This window comes from Hylobates moloch, unplaced genomic scaffold, assembly GCF_009828535.3.
Source record: "Hylobates moloch isolate HMO894 unplaced genomic scaffold, HMol_V3 SCAFFOLD_15, whole genome shotgun sequence".
Lineage (NCBI taxonomy): Eukaryota > Metazoa > Chordata > Mammalia > Primates > Hylobatidae > Hylobates > Hylobates moloch.
The window spans coordinates 40,120,352-40,138,455 of NW_026652290.1; the positions used below are offsets into that span (position 1 = coordinate 40,120,352).

At 38.3% G+C, this 18,104-nt stretch overlaps 1 protein-coding gene across 2 annotated transcripts in view; it reads right to left on the reverse strand.

Annotated features, from left to right (window-relative positions):
* The window catches only part of TMEM182 (transmembrane protein 182), an 81,232-nt gene that overhangs the window by 56,786 nt on the left and 6,342 nt on the right, over positions 1-18,104 (reverse strand). Inside the window, exons 1-2 of one of the 2 annotated variants that reach the window (XM_032177325.1) lie at positions 3,509-3,635; positions 2,583-2,663 (exon numbers count right to left, since the gene is read on the reverse strand). The exons of the other annotated variant lie outside the window; for it this stretch is intronic. Of the exons in view, the coding sequence (XP_032033216.1) occupies positions 2,583-2,624 (42 nt within the window). The 5' untranslated portion in view covers positions 2,625-2,663; positions 3,509-3,635. Of the gene's footprint in view, positions 1-2,582; positions 2,664-3,508; positions 3,636-18,104 lie in introns of those variants that run through there. 2 annotated transcript variants of the gene reach the window in all.

Consider the following 18,104-nt stretch of genomic DNA (forward strand, 5'->3'; position numbering starts at 1 on the left):
TCTCAACTCTACCAGCTTTCTTCACCCCTTCTTTTTTGTGGCATGGGATAGATCCTTACAATGGATTTTGTGAGAACAAAAAGATCCTCAGTAAAGATGTAGGGCCCTGTTAGGCTGTAGCTATATGCAATCGGAGGTATTCAAAAGCTATGAATAAGGCCGCGCGCGCTGGCTCACGCCTGTAATCCCAACACTTTGGGAGGCCAAGGCAGGTGAAGGTCAGGAGCCTGGCCAACATGGTGAAACCCCATGTCTACTAAAAATACAAAAAATTAGCTGGGCATGGTGGCGGGCCCCTGTAATCTCAGCTAGTCAGAAGGCTGAGACAGAAGAAATGCTTGAACCTGGGAGGTTGAGGATGCAGTGAGCCGAGATCATGCCATTGCACTCCAGCCTGGGCAACAAGAGCAAAACTCTCAAAAAAAAAAAAAAAAAAAGAAAAACATGAATAGAATTCTAAGCCATATAGAATGTTACACAATCATTAAGGATTAGATTTAAGTTAAGGGTTCATCTGAGCTGATCCCTCATCTAATGCTTAAATATTTTTTATAAGACTTGCCACACCATCAAGCTATGACATTTCTAGCCTGTGGCATTTAAGGACATCAGCAACAGCCATAACAGCTCTGCCTGATTTTCTGCCAAAAGCTGCATCCTAGGAGTTTCCAGGTACTTCTTCTATTCTGTCCTTTGAGATTGTGAAGCACAAGTTTCAATCCTCTGTCTGTGACAGAACCTTCTGATATTTTGAAGACAGCCATCACCCATGCCTCATCAATCACAGTCCTCCCCTACCCCTATATAGAGGTCTAAGCTATATTTTTCTAAGCCAAAACTCTATTCCTTTAAACGCCCTTGAGATTGGTACAACTCCAAACCTCCTCCTCTCTGTTCTGGTTCTTTCCTACAATCCTCAAGTGCTCGATTGAAGTGAGACATAGTAAAATATTCTGGGTACATTCTAACAGCTTAACACTACTGCCGTTCTTATCTGGATGCTGTGCTAAGAGTAATAATGGCCTCACAACAATGTTCATGCCGTAATCCTAATCTATGAATATGTTATTTTACACGGCAATATCCTGGATCACACAAGTGGTCCCAATCTTATTACAGCAAACCTTACATGAAAACCCGGGAACCTGTCCTAGCAGAGTGGCCAGAGAGAGAAAGGTGACCATAGCAAAAGGGTCAGACAGTTGCTGGTTTGAAGACAGAGGAAGGGGACCACAAGCCAAGGAATATAGAGAGCATCTAGAAGTAGGAAGAGGAAAGAAAACAGATTCTCCCCTTGAGCCTTCAGGAAGGAACGCAGCCCTGTCCACAAATTTGAGCTCAGTGAGATCCCTGTGGAATTTCTGACCTCTGGAACTGCAGGATAGCAAATCTGTGTTGTTTTAAGCCATTAATTTTGGGATAATTTGTTATAGTAGCAATATAAACAATACAGATGCTATTCTATAATTAATGCAATATTAGAGCAAATTAAGTTTTCTGCAGGGGAAGGGAATACATCTTCAGGAAATGCTTATTGTGGACTTTTGAGAGTCCAGGCATTTTTATTGAGGTTACAATATATAGGCCCTGACTTTGAGGAGTTCATGAGATAGTGGGAAAAAAAAAGAAAAGATTTGTTAGAACAAAATACATGGAGGTTTAATAATGAGCAATGGTCATCCTGTACACGTTTTACTGCTCCCTCACACGCCCCCTCCATGGATTAGTGTGGTTGTGGTTGCTGTGGTTGTACAGTTGTGGTTGTAGGTGACAGTGTTGTTGTTTGGAAAGAAGGAGAAATCTGTTGGATAGGAAGATTTTATTTATATTATTTATATTTCAATGGTTTATGGTTCAAATTCCATGCATTAATACTAAATCTTTAACACATGCATATACTAAAGTAGATTTTTTTTAATTAGGGGAAAAGAGTATAAGACTTTGTTGTTACTATTTATTACAATTTTGGTCTTTGTCAGAGAAAAGGATCATCTTTCTGGACTAGTTTCATCAATGAATAACATTTTCTCACCATTTTTGGTTTATCCAAAAATATATAAACATCACCACAAAAATGTTGCTAATGTTTACAGGACAGGGCAGAGCCTGGATAAATGCCATGAAAGACCACTCTCTAGGGGGGCATTGCCTCAGGAACTAGGTATGTGTATTCAATATATTAAATCAGACATTAATTTTATTAACTTCAGAATTTCCAACCTTTCTTATGTGTGCATCTATTGAGAAAAATAGAATAATTTTGCTATCATAAAACTGAGCCATTTTAGCTTGATAATTCTCAATGCTTAGCATAGGACTTGGCACACAACAGGCACTGAAATAAAATAGAATCAATTTGTGTTAGGAATCTTGGCTGAGATGCAAATACATGACCTCCTGAGCAATCCAACTGGCAATCTACCCCCGAAAGAAACAGTGCTGATCTGGCCCAGCTTGGTCCTTGTTAAGTTCTGGAGAGCTGGATTTTAGCAGGTGCATGTTTCCTGTACAGATGTTTTCAAACCATCTTTTAACAAATCCTTATTAGACTTTTGCTAATAAAGACATGAAATGGAGCTTACCATGGAGGAGGTAAAAGGTGTCTTCTTCAGAAAATTAGACATTTGCCTGTCTCTTGAAACTCTTCTAGTTTTCCATGATTCCTAAAGAATTTTAATAGCCATTCAGTGTTGCTTCCCCAAGTAATCTCAGAAGCCTAAGAAAATGTCCATGCACTAGGAAGGCTGTTAAGCAGCTGTGGTGTTCTTCACAAATTCACAAATTGAGACATAAGTTCTCTCTTCCCTTTCTCTCTCTTTTCTAATGAAAGGCCAGGAAAAGGGGCCTTTCAATAGAAAGGGCTGGTTAAGCCTCAACCTCAACTCCTAATAATCCTATAATAAAACGGCTCCATTGCTAGTCTATGTATCTATTACTTATGGGAATATTGACTCTTTACATTGGTAAGGTTATCACACTGAGTGATATGGTTTGGATTTGTGTCCCCACCCAAATCTCATGTCAAATTGGAAGAGGGACCTGGTGGGAACTGATTGGATTATGGGGATGGATATCCCCCTTGCTGCTCTCATGATAGTGAGTGAGTTCTCATGAGATCTGATGGTTTAAAAGTGTGTAGCACTTCCCACTTCACTCTCTTTTTCCTGCCACCTTGTGAAGAAGATGCTTGCTTACTCTTTGCCTTCCGCCATGATTGTAAGTTTCCTGAGGCTTCCCAGTCATGTTTCCTGTTAAGCCTGCAGAACTGTGAGTCAATTAAACCTTTTTTCTTCATAAATTACCCAGTCTCTGGTAGTTCAGTTCTTTATAGCAGCATGAGAACAGAATAAAACACTGAGTCATTAGGGCCACAAGAATAAGCATGATGTCTCAGGATCAATACTGTAGGAGAAGTTGATTGTCAAAAATGTAAACTGAGGTGCCTAATAGTAGCTAATATGCATAAGACTCTACCAAGTGGCAGGCACTATGATGAGTACTCCAATACCTTGAATACAGGTAAGTCTTCAGTAGGCAGAATATGAAACAACAAGTGTCTCTGTGGGCATCCACTCTCTTGGGCAGGAATTTCATCTTCTGAAGGTCTTCATGGTTGTAGAAGTTAAATATCTTCTCTGTGACATGAAGAAGGACAGAGGTAAGCAAAGAGGGATCTTCATGGGGTCCCACTACTAAAGGCAACTCACAATAATTTATGGGTAATGCCTCTATGTTAATTTCCTAAATGTTAAATGTTTGTTTAAGACTTTCAGCCTGTCCTCCCTGTGCTCCCAAGTCTAAATGAGGAGGCAATGTGGCTGAATGGGGACTGCGGAGTGATCGTCCAAGAGAAGATGAGCCTGGGGAAAAGAATAGGAACTGCCGGTAGGAGGTTCTGCTCCCCATGTAGATACTCTACTCTCCCTCCTTGCCAATCTTAAGAATAGGATTTTGGCTGGGCCCGGTGGCTCACGCCTGTAATCCCAGCACTTTGGGAGGCTGAGGCAGGTAGATCACGAGGTCAGGAGTTCAGGACCAGCCTGGCCAAGATGGTGAAACCCCGTCTCTATTAAAAATACAAAAATTAGCAGGCGTGGTGGCAGGTGCCTGTAATCCCACCTACTTGAGAGGCTGAGGCAGAGAATTGCTTCAACCCCAGAGGCGGAGGTTACAGTGAGCTGAGATCATGCCACTGCACTCCAGCCTGGGCTACAGAGTGAGATTCCATCTCAAAAAAAAAAAAAAGGAAAAAAGAATGGGATTTTGCTTAATTAAGAAGAGTTGGAGTTTCCTTTCATTAATGAGTGATCTTGAGCCAATGGCTCAACTGTCTGAGTTTCCGTTTGTTTGTTTTTTCCTGAGACGGAGTCTCTCGCTCTGTTGCCCAGACTAGAGTGCAGTGGCAGGATCTCAGGTACCGCAACTGCCTCCTAGGTTCAAGTGATTCTCCCACCTCACCCTCCCAAGCAGCTGGCACTACAGGCATGCATCACCACACTTGGCTAATTTTTTATGTTTTTAGTAGAGATGGGGCTTCACCATATTGGCCAGACCGGTCTCCAACTCCTGACCTCATGTGATCCACCCACCTCGGCCTCCCAAAGTGCTGGGATTACAGGCGTGAGCCACCACACCCAGCAGGTTTCTGTTTTGTAATATGGAAAATGGGAACACTGCTTCAGAGGATTATTAGGGGTACTTGGTAAGATGACGTGTGTCAAATGAGCTGGTGTTTCTACGTATTAACTTTATACTCCACTTTAGGTGGAGATCACATTTCTGACAAAGAAATTAAAAAACAAATAATAAAACAAAATTAAAAAGCAAAAAACACAGTAAAATAAAACTCCCTTTGCTAGCACTGCAAATCTGATTTAAATCTATTTCACCAAACCAGACTAATTTCTCACCAGGTGTTCCCAGTGCTCCCACACCAATACACACACATCATCCTTCCTCTTGGAGCACCAGTAGCTCCTCAAATCTTTGCTTGTTCCCCATCTGATTAGAATGCCTTTCTCTTCCATCTACCTGATGACCTCTTCATTAGTTCCTTCAATAAATATTTACCAAGTGCCTACTATGAACTACATGTTCTTTAAGTGTTAACGGCAACACTCTACAAGGAGACTCACATAACTCATACAAGTTTTCATATGTGTTTAATTACACTCTCCCTTTCCTAGACAGTTTTTAGAATCCACATGTTGTGGAACAAACTGAGTCAATAAATGTTTTTTTCAACAATCAAATCTGTTTAATAATGATGAGCAAATGAAGAAAACCCCATATGCAATTTGCCCCCTTATTCTTAATGATGTTACTGGTGACACTGGCCTCTACAAATAGCATCCCCTTACGAAGGTCAGAGGGAAATGCCTGAGTGCTAAATACAAGCTGAATTTCTGAGCACTACTGTTATTTTTCATCTTAAAGACACTATAAATCTTGATTCATTTGACAAATATTTGTAATATCAAGCATATATCACTTGCCTGCTCCAAGACATATCATGCTGTGCCCTGGGTGGATACAGTGACTAGAATGTGCTCTCTGGCCTCAGTGAGGTAATACTCTCATGTAACTGACAGTGCTTCTCTCTTCACTTTGGTACCTGGTAAGATCAGAGGCTAAGTACAAACGGTGATGTGCTAGCTTTCACCCCGCCTTCCCTAATTTCCTTCCTGTGCGCCTCACATTTTTGCATGTGTCTATATGCATTGCTTGGAATACTTTTGCGAACAAGGAAAGGACTCAACAATAAAACAAATCAACAAAGTCAATTTGTAAAATCAGATATCTGAAGGAATAACGTGTCTGGCTAAGAACACTGGTATGGTTCTTCCATTTGAAAAGCTCTGTGACCTCATTGGTTATCCTTCTTTTTTTCCCTCTTATCCTGTTTATTTCAGTCATAACTTCATTTGGAGATTCTTCAAGCTTCCTAGAAATAATATTTCTTTTAGGGTCTCTATTCACTTAGAGAAATTGCAGTGAAAATATTCTAAATTTCTTAAATTACAAAATTAAAAAGCAATCTGTTAAAATCTAGAGTCCACTAAGATCAATAACATTCCATTATGGTAAATTCTACCTTTGGTTTTCACAAGTTAAATAAAACTGGATAAGCAACAGCTGGATGACTATAAGCAACAGAAGGCTTTGCCTGCTTTGATTCAGTATCTTTTTACTTAACTTTTTAGTTAACTTGTTTTTATTTTCAGTAGGTACACTGAAACTCAGCAGAAATCTCAAGTCACATGTTTAAGTGATCATGAGCAAAACATTCTTTTTTCTATAGTCAAAATTGCTAATCCTAATGTTGCATTATTCTTAATTAGCTCAAAATACCTAATGAAATGATTTAAATATTCCCAAAACAAAATCAATTGTCTAGTTCAAAAACACAAGCATGCTATTGCTCAACACCCAACGATGCTGAACAAATTTTTAAATGAATGCAGAAATCAAACTCCCATAGCATCTACACACTGCGAATCCATGTTCTAGAAAACTGGAATGGTTTACCAAACAATGTTCTGACATCTTTTTTGGAGATTTTAGTGTAGATTCTTTTTTCATGTGATAGTATGTTGTAGGTCTACAATACCTCATCTGCCACCCTAATATCCAAAAGTCTCTGAAAACCCAAAGCTTTTGGCAAAGCTGATCTGACCAACATGAGGCCATATAACGTGGATTCTCATATATTTTATGGCATAAATATGAATGTGTTTATTTCAAGGTTCCCCAGGTTCCACGAGTGGGTGTTAGGTAATGCACAGTATATGTATCGTGTTACTTTTCTAAAATCCCCAAAATTCTGAGTTCTAAACACATCTGGCCCAAAGGATTATGCATAAGGGATTGTGGCCCATCATCCTAGACACAGGAAAGTAAACTGAGAGATGACCCGAAGAACAATTGCTTCCTTATGATCATTATTGAAACAGATTTTTACTGCCTATGAGCCACATGTCTCTGTGATTCTACTGACCCTTTAATCTTAGTTTTGTATTATGGTTCGTGATTCTTGTGTGACATCCTCTCCGCTACCTCCCTTACCCATCAATATAAAATACGGTCATATTGAAAGCATTTTGAGGGATTATTCACAGGTTTTCTAGTCTTACACATAGTACAAGAACAACAAATAAACTATATAGGACAATAAGTGGTTCGGTTTTTGTTTAGTGTTGCATCTCTTACACCTAGCACAATGCTGTAAGGTAGGTGCTCAGTAAAAATTTAGCTGTTCATCTTACTGAGCTTAATTAAATTGGTTTGAACACTGCCACCTGCTGGCCATAGGCAAACTTTGCATTCCACGGTACATTATTGTCGATTGTTGGGAAACTATCTATCAAAAATGCAGAACTGGCTGAGTATGGTGGTTTACATCTGTAATCCAAGCACTTTGGGAGGCTGTGGAAGGAGGATCTTTTGAACCCGGGAGTTATAGACCAGCCTGGGCAACACAGCAAGACCTGATCTCAATTTAAGAAAAATAAAATAAAAATATATATAGTAGAACAATGACTTATCAGTTTCATATTATTTGATGCCGAATAGCCTTAACTAAGATGGTTTCATCTAAGCATGTAGACCCCAATGACTAGTTTACACTGAACATGACTACAGCAAGATCCACAAGCTCATTCACCTCATTAAGCAGTTTATGCTCATTTAAATTGAGAGTTACCTATACAAGTAATTCACACCAAGGGAGTTATATAACAAAAATACCCTTCCCTCTGCAAAAGCATTTGCTACCTAGCTCCAGGCTCTATTTCATAAAGGATTCTATTAGTGCATTTAAGTATAGTAACTCTTGAAAGGGGGGGGGGACTTAAAACTCATTTGTTAAAATCCTGCCTTCAAATGCAGTAAGTACACAGTGAAACATTTCATAAACAAAACTGGGGACCAAAGAGGGAAATCATTTAATATAGAATTTGGGGGATTTTAGAAATCAAAATGATGTGACTTACAGGGATAGATCTATTTTATAAACAAATATACATTTTAAACTATTGTAATTTCAATTTAATTTCCTCATTCATTGGTTTAGAGTTAAAATAATTCCTTCTAAGATTGCATATTACACTTCATAAGCTAGAAGCTGTGTGAATGAAAAGGTGCTCCTCTTCTGTCCTTCAGTTATAAAAGCGCTCTGCACATTTCTTACGTGCAATGACTTGAGTCTTAATTCAGAGAAAGAAATTCTGATTTATCCTTGTCTCTGGGGTATGTTACTAGTTCCTGCTTTATCAGGAAATATGTAATGGACTTGCAAACTCCTTTCCAACTGACTTTCCAGAGGAGGTGCTTGTAAGAGGCTCTAATGACCCAGCAAGTTCAGGTCATATGGCCCAAAGGAAAGACAAACTAATCAGTGAGAAAGTGAGTGAAATGCAAGGAGACACGTTGGTGTAACCAGAGTGCCATCATGTCTCCAAGAGGAAACAGCCCTTGGTGTTGCATCACTGTAAAATAGTCAGAAGTGGTCCAGGCAGAGGCCATTGTCCCAGGCCTGCTGAAGGTGCTGCCACAGGTTCTACACAGACGGCTCCACAGCCCTCTCCTCATGTTCTGCTCAGCCAGGTCCTTTAAATTCTGCTTAATTATTATACACATGTGGTATGGGGTAAGCACTTAAAAATTAGAGCATATCAGGATACCCAAATGACACAACAGCTAAATAACAAAAATGTCAAAGGTAACAAATAACAATGCCCAACACTTAGGTAGCTCTCACACTGTCTCCAGCTCTGTTTTAAGCACTTGATGTTTGTCAGCTCTTTTGCTCTCCACAATCATCCACTGCAATAAGCATCAGGATTGCCCTCATTTTATTGATGAGGAAATTGAAACAACTCTGAATCTCTTTATGGCAGGGCTTTTTGGCCTAAGCACTGTGTATGGACTAAATCCTGTCCCTCTAAAATTCGTATGTTGCCCTAATCCCCGTGGGACTGTATTTGGAGATAGAACCTATAAGTGGGCAATTATGGTTAAATGAGATCAAAAGGGTGGGCTCTGATCTGGCGAGACTAGTATCCTCATAAGAAGAGGCTGGGCACAGTGACTCACATCTGTCATCCCAGCACTTTGGGAAGCCAGGGTACGAGGATCTCTTGAGGCCAGGAGTTCAAGACCAGCTTGGGCAACATAATGAAACCCCTATCTCTACGAAAAATTTAAAAATTAGCCAGGCATGGTGACATGCACCTCTAGCCCTAGATACTTGGGATGCTAAGGCAGGAGGATCGCTTGAGCCCTCAGGGGTTCAAGGTGACAGTGAGTTCTAGCCTGGGCAACAGAGTGAGACCCTGTCTCTAAAAAGAAAGAAAGAAAAAGGACATAATGTTACAGGAGTTAAGAAGAAGTTATGTAGCAGATAGTGAGGGTAGAAAAGTCCTTGGTAAGGTTTTCCTTTTAATGAAAAGCAGCCCCAAAATCATTTTCTTGGCTAACAAAGAGTAGCCTGTAGAATCAAGCTGCAGACATAGAACGGCAGGCTGGAAGCTTGCGTGGGTGAAGGCCAGCAGCTGTGCCAATAGGAAAGGGCCACCTAGGACTATGCATGTTCAAAATGGCGGCTCCATCTTTCCTTCTCCTTTCCAACCACATTTGCAGTAGGCAGCAGATGACACAGCCCAGGCCAAGTGGAAAGCTCATTTGCAGAATAAGAAAAGGGTGGGGTGGCCAGCTTCCTCATGCACTATGTAAATGTCATACCTGGTCCAATCAATCTGTGTGCCCTATGTCAATCAGACACCACCTCCTCAAGCCTGTCTATAACATCCGGTGAACTCTGCAGTGGGCCGGAAGACCCACTTGGGCAACCCTCTCTCTCACGAGAGAGAGCTATTCTCCTTTCTCTTTCTTGCGCCTATTAAACCTCTGCTCCTAAACTCACTCTTTGTGTGTCCATGTCCTTAACTTTCTTGGCATTAGGCAATGAAACTTGGGTATTACCTCAGACAACAACGTGGCTTCAAAACCAGAGAAATCTCTCTCTGAGCATGCAGTGAAGCAGCTAAATGAGGCCACAGCAAGAAGGCAGCTATATGCAACCCAGCAGGGCAGGCCTTACCAGAAACCAACCCTGCTTGCACCTTGATCTGGACTTCCAGCTTTCGGAACTATGAGAAAATCTTTTTAAGCCACCTAGTCTGTGGTATTTTGTTGTGGCAGTCCTAGCGGACTCATACAGCACTGTGAACACAGTGGGTGGGTAAAAGGCCAATCACACCTCACCCAGGTTGGGACAATAAAAAATATATGCAGAGGTTGCCAAATGTCCCCTTGGAAACCACTGTTCTATGGAATCATCACAAAACTGATTTCTGCAGAGTCTGAGAGAGAATGAGCTGAAGTGACACTCATCCCAGTAGCAGACTCCAAATGTGTTCAAGTTCTTATTCATTCCCCCATTGAATACCCGGAAAGACCTTCATAAGGTTTTGACTGTCTGACATTTGGAAGAATGCCCTATTATGGCAAATCAGGGAGATGGACAAAAGTAGGGAATAAAAGATGATTCTGGGAAGGTGTACGTTTGCTTCAAGGAAGACTCAGATGGCAGAATTTCCTTAGGACAGAAGCAACATTGGCAAAAAAACAGGTATAGGAATAATGGTCATACTTACAACCATGGGAGGCACATACAAGTTGGTCTGTTTCAGTTTTCAAATCTCATACACTATACAATGATAAAGTTCTGGGAAGGTCTAGCAAAACTTCTATTATGCCACTTATTTTTTAAACACTGAATTTTTAAAATTTGATAGCAGAAATGCTTAATATGCTTTCACTAGCAGACCAATAAGCAGAAAGCAACTGCATCAGAGTTCAAACCAGAAAATGAAACATTGTGGAAGCGAAAGTGAATCTGTGCAAGTAGCATACTACTTAAGCAAAAAAAATGTTTTTTTCATTATTGAGATATTAGGCAGCCATTTTTCCTGCTTCATTTTTTTAAAAAAATCATTTATTTATTATAAATTAATTAATGATCTCAAGATAGAAAACTGAAAAATATGCAAAGAAAGAAAACAAAGGGTAATCTCACCACCTAGACGTAATCACCGGAAACATTTTGAGGTATGTTTTTCATTCCTTGTATTATTCATATAAACATACATCTAATTTTTTTTTGTATAGGATAGAAGCAAATATTTGTATTTTTTACATAAAAATTATAATTAATTTTGAAATTTTACAGAGGCAGTTTGTGTTTGAAACTTTATATTGTCATGCAAAGGGAAAATGATCTTTTCTTGAACATGATGAAATTAATTCCATGTGAAATATGTACAGGTATATATATTAATGCTCTTTTGTATATAATTATGTATATGTTTCCAAATTGTTTCACAACAGATGATTGGTTCAAAGTTTTCTCTAAGGCACCTTTATTAAGCTATAACTAATATACCATAAAATTATCTTGATCAAAGTATAGAAGTCAATGATTTTTAGTATATTTACAGAGTTTTGTGCCCATCACGATAATCTACTTTCAGAACGTTTTCATCTTTCCCACTAAGAAATTGCCTATTTGCAGTCACTCCTCATTCCCAATTCACCCTCAGCCCCGGGCAACCACTAATCTACCTTCTGTTTCTATGTATTTGCCTATTCCATGTATTTCATCTAAATAGAATATATAGAGGACACTCAATATGTGGTCTTTTATGATGAGCTTCTTTCAGTTAGCATACTATTTTCCCCAGTTCATCCACATTGTAGAATGTGTCAATACTTCATTTCTCATTACTATCTAATATTTTACTGTTTTATATGCTACTAATATTATTAGAAATAATATTATATTTTTAAAGCTAAAGTGTTCTTCTTCTACTTTTTAGAAAATAGGTTCAGGATTTTACATTGTAAACCAAAGTGAGATAAGTAAGAATATAAAATATGTCCAATTTTAGGGTACTAAATCTGTCTCCTTAAAATGCATAAATCCAAGAATCTGAGGCTGGGCGTGGTGGCTCACGCTTGTAATCCCAGCACTTTGGGAGGCCGAGGCGGGCAGATCACGAGGTCAGGAGATCGAGACCACGGTGAAACCCCGTCTCTACTAAAAATACAAAAAATTAGCCGGGCGTGGTGGCGGGTGCCTGTGGTCCCAGCTACTAGGGAGGCTGAGACAGGAGAATGGCGTGAATCCGGGAGGCGGAGCATGCAGTGAGCCGAGATTGCGCCACTGCACTCCAGCCTGGGCGACAGAGCGAGACTCCGTCTCAAAAAAAAAAAAAAAAAAAAAAGAATCTGGTCCATTTATTGTGAGAAATTCCTCCAGCAATCTTGGATCTGTGTCATACATTATTTATTTTAGAGTTATCCTTGAACTTGCAGATGGCTTGAAATAACATTCTTCTTTTCCAGAGCTTTAAGAGTGGTGGAGAATCAAAGCTTTGATAACTGGAGAAATAATTTAAGAACAATCTTAATGAAAGAGTAAAAAGAGGGCTGAGTTAGAATTAATGTAAATTTTTCTCAGATAATGTCATTTTCATGTTATCAGCTTAATTTGAGAACTCAGAATAAAAAAGAAAAGACAAAAGAGAAAAAGACAAGAAGAAAATACCCTTTTAACTTAGGAGGTCACAGCACTTATAATAGTAATGCTTCTTTCTTGACATTGCTAATATCTTACGTCAGGAAAACTGAGGTGAAATGCAATTAAGGACTCTGCTTTGTTTATTTTAGTCATAGTTAAATCCAGCCTAGACTAACAAATAGAATTCAAGCAATTAACAAAAGATAACTTTAGTAAAGTGCCTAGCATAGGACCCACCACATTGCAGATAATCTATTAAAAAGTTATTTTGTGCCCTTTCTCATTCTAACCTGAGTATGTCTAAATTCTCTTTAGATCAAAACATATGCTTTATCAAATTGATTTAGAATTATACATAGGACAGAGCAACAGGTTAGGAACAGTAGGACCAATGACAGCAGCAGTGAGAGGGCCACTCACAGGACTAGATAGACCCAGAGTCAAGAGAACCAGCTGATCAAGGGCATTTCATTGCGGGGCAGATGCACTGTCTGTGGCAGACTATCAGTGTCCATGGATTTCCCATTTTCCTTGGCATTAGATCGGAGCTGCCCTTCTGGATTTTGGTTGTTTGTGCCTACACGGAAAGTTACTTTCAATCCAAGGATTTCAAGAATGAATGGGGCTTATCCATCTCTCACTTTACCTCTGAAGGCAACCTTGAAGATAGGAGAGCTATGAAACGGAAGAGGCATGGGTCTCTAAGTCGCCATAGGGAAAAAAGCTACCTAGGGGAGTTGCCTGACCTTCGTAGTGTTATATGAGCAAGAAAAAGAAAAACACAACAACTTTCTGTCTTAAGTCACTGAGGTTTTAGGGGTTGATTTGTAAGGACAGCAGAGGAGCTGGCCTATTCTGACAAATGCATTTTCCATCTCAAAAGCTCTTGAAGATTCATATTATTCGAACAAAGAATAGTTACTGAAATTCCTAATAATGGCCGTGTCAGATATTTAAGATGTTTAAAACCACCAGAACTCTGTCACAGCCAAATCTGTCTATACAAGACCCTCTGGACTCACTTAGCAGCCTCTCTAGTTCTCTCTCATTTTATTCTTTCAAGGATCCTGTTTTGTTTTGTTTTGTTTTTATTTTCCCATAGGCTGTACATTTCATGGTTACATGACATCTCAACTAAACATAGGAAGACCACTTTTCTACCTACTATATACCTACCTGACTAACTACTGTGCAGAGGCTCCTGTTATCATGACCTCTGCCACCATATTCAACAATTTGGATGTCAGTATCATCCTGGACTAGACATGAGTTTAATACGCATGTTCCTTGCTCATTAATATTTAGATAGTGATCATGCCTATATTTAAAACAGTACTCAAAGGCACAGAATTAGTTGGGTCTATATTATCTTCTACACCAATTGAGACTATACAGATTATGACACTTTCCCTGGCAAAGACAATGTCCAAGGAGACTGGATAAACACACACCCTTACACTGAAGAACTAGCGGAAAGGGAGGACCAGCAGAAGGGAAGGACTCACCTCCAACTGAAAATATATATACATCTCACTATGTACTGTCCTATGCATCATGTTAAGGTTTCAACAAAATACTACAGAATATATCAAAAAAAGGAAAAAATAAAAAGAGTCTGAGTTCCACTCCCAGGGTGACAGCATGAGCAGCTCCATGACCCACTCCCCAGTGGAACGAGTATAACTGATAAAAACCATTTAAGATATCCAACCATTTAAAGTCTAATTAATTTGTCCTAAAGGCATAAAGCAAATTGTAAAACATTTATTAAAGAAAATATTTTAAAATTCAGTAAGAACAGCAAGCATTTGTGATATTTGACCTAAGGCTCAATCCTTTCTTCCCTTGATCAAAAAATATACAAAAATTAACACCAGGCATGGTGGCTCACACCTGTAATCCCAGCACTTTGGGAGGCCGAGGTGGGCAGATCATGAGGTCAGGAGTTCAAGAACAGCCTGGCCAACATGGTGAAACCCCATCTCTACTAAAAATACAAAAATTAGCTGGGTGTGGTTGTGCACACCTGTAATCTCAGCTACTCAGGAGTCTGAGGCAAGAGAATTGCTTGAACCCGGGAGGGGTTCAGTGAGCCAAGATCATGCCACTGCACTCCAGCCTGGGTGGCAGAGCAAGACTCCGTCTCGAAAAAAAAAAAATTAACTCAGAGGGGATCAGAGACCTAAATTTAAGTGCTAAAAGTACAAAACTCTTAGGAAAAAATCTTCATTGTCATGGGTTAGGCAATGTTTTCTTAGATATCACAGCAAAAGCGTAAGTAACAAAATATAGATAAACTGGACATTATCAAAATTAAAAACATTTGTGCATCAAAGGACATTGACATCAATAAAAGATAACTCATAAAACTGAAGAAAATATTTTCAAATTACATATCTGATAAGGGACTTACATTTAGACCATATAAAGAACTCTTACACTCAACAATTTTAAAAATAACAATTAAAAAACAGGAAAATTATCTACACTGGTATTTCTACCAACAAGATATACAAATGGCCAATAAACACATGAGAAATGCTTAATATCATTAGCCATCAGAGAAATGTAATTCAAAACCATAGTGAGATACTGCCTCACATCCTCTAGAATGTGCTATAATCCAGTTACAGAAAGTGAAAAGTATTGGTGAAATGTGGAGAAATTAGAACTCTCATACACTGCTGGTGAGAGTGTAAATTGGTGTAGTCACTATGGAGAACAGTTAGAGGTACCATCAACCCACTAATTCTATGGAAAGAGAAATAAAAACATATGTTACCATCAAAACTTATACACAAATGTTCATAGCAGCATTATTCATAATAACCCAAAACTGGAACCAATCCCAATGCCCATCAACTGACGAATATATAAATAAAATGTGGTATATCCATATAGTGGAATGTTATTGGGAATCCATGCTACCACATGGATGAACCCTCAAATCATGCTGAAGGAAAGGACCCAGTCATAAAATAATATCTATTGTATAATTCCATTTATATGAAATATACAGGATAGGTAAATATATAGAGACAGAAAGTTTATTAGTTGTTGCCTAGGGCTAAGAGGGATTGGAGGTTTGGAGGGTAATGCCTAAAATATATAGGTATTTTGGGGGGCAGTGATTAAAACATTCTAAAATTGTGGTGATAGTTGCACAACTTCATAAATATATCAAAAGCCATTAAACTGTATGTGTTAAGTAGGTGAATCACATGGTATGTGAATGATATCTTAATAATGTTGGAAAGAGAGGGAGAGAATGCTCTGAGAGACAAAGGAATTATTACAGGCAAACCCAGATATGACTCCTATGTTGAAGCTATCACACAATCACCTTAAAATAACTATAACTAATATGTTAAAGATTATAATGGAAAAGTTAAACAAAATGCAAGACCAGATAGGTATCTTCAACAGAGAGATAAAAACTCTAAGAAAGATTCAAATGTAAATTCTAGACATTAAAACAAAGTAACAGAGATGAAGATTGTCTTTCACAGTTTTATCATCAGACTAAACACAGGCAAGGAAAGAATTGGTGAATGTAAACACAGATCAATAGAAATTATCTAAACAAACAAACAAAAAAAGCATAAAGAAAAAAGAGTGAGGGGACAAAGGAAAAAAAGAATACACTATCCAACATCTGTTGGGCAACAGCAAATGGTCTAACCAATTTGTTACTAGAGTTCTAGAATTAGAAGATGGAGAAAATGGGAAAGAAGAAATATTTGAAGATATAATGGCTGAGAATATTCCTGAATTATAGATAGACATCAAATGACAGAGACAGGAAATGCAGAGAATACCAAGTAGGATTAATGCCCAAATAGAAAACAAACACATGTAAGCATCTCATATTCAAAAAGCTGAAAGTCAAAGACAAAAATAAAACCTTAAAGACAGTCAAAGGCCAAAAAGACAAATTGCTTTCGGAATAAGGGCAACAATTATAGCAGATTTCTCATCAGAAAACATATAAATATGAAGACAATAAGCGAAATATTTTAAGGGCTAAAAAAAAATAAAACACTTGTCAATCTAGAATTCTGTACACTTCAAAACTGAAGGAGAAATCAAGCCTAGTTATATAACATAAACAAAGGGAGTGTATTGTCAGAAGATCTGCTCTACAAGAAACGCTAAAAGAATTTCTTCAGAAAGAAAATGATACAGGTCAGAGATTTGATTCTAAACAAAGTAATTAAAATTGTTCTTCCTCTTAGTTCTTAAGATGGCAGCATAAATTACCGATTTTAAAACTTCTTTCTAATATATACATTTAATACTATAAATTTCCCTCTAAGCAGCACTTTTGTTGCATCTCACAAATTTTGATAAGTTACATTTTCATTTGTAGTTTGTTTCAAATATTTTCAAATTGTTCTTGAGGCTTCTTTAAGCTAGGTGCGATTTATAAGTGTATTGTTTAATATCCAGATATCTGAGTGTTTTCAAGCTATTTTCTGTTACTGATTTCTAGTTTAATTTCACTGTGATCTGAAAGTGTAGTTTTTATTGTTTCTATTCTTTTAAACTTGTTAAAACGTACTTTATGGCCCAGAATGTGGTCTTTCTTTGTGAACGTCAATTTGAGCTTGAGACAAAGGGGTATTCTGCTGATGTTAAAGTATTTCACAAATATCAATTAAACCCAGTTGTAAGATGGTATCTTATCTATAAATTACTGATAGGTGTTAAAGTCTGCAACTGTAATCATGGATTTGTCTACATCTCTTTGAAATCTTATTAGTTTTTGCCTCAAGTACTTTGTTAGGTTGATAGACGATAAGGTTGTTAGGTCTTCTTGGAGAACTGACCCTTTCATCATTATGCAGTCTTCTCTCTACCCATGATTCTTTTTTTGTTTTGAGATACATCTTGTCTGAAATTAATATGGCTACTCCAGTTTTCTTCTGATTAGTGTCAATATGATATAATTTTCCCTAGCCTTTTATTTTTAATATGTTTTATATGTAAAGCGGGTTTTGTGTAAACAACACATAGTTGCGTCCTGTTTTTTAATCCACTCTGACAGTCTCTCTTTTAATTGGCATATTTAGACCAATCACATTTAAAGTGATTATTCATACAGTGGAATGAATATCTACCATGTCTGTTACTGTTTTCTACTTGTTGCACTGTTCCCTGTTTCTTTAATCTTCCACTCTTATCCAGCCTTCTCTGTTTTGTTTCTGTTCACTTCTTTGCTTTTGAGACAGGGTCTCACTGCATTGCCCAGGCTGAAGTGCAGTGGGCAGTTATAGCTCCCTGTGCCTCCCATTCCTGAGCTCGAATGATCCTCCCACCTCTGCCTCCCGAGTAGCTGGGACTACAGGCATGTGTCACCATGCCTGGCCCTTCTCTGGTTTTAATGGGAGCATTTTATAATTTTACTTTCTCTCTTTTCTTTCCATATAAATTACATCTATTTTTCAAAACATTTTGTGGTTGCCCTAGAGTTTGCGATATACATTTACAAGTAACTTAAGACTAGTTTCAAATAACATACTGA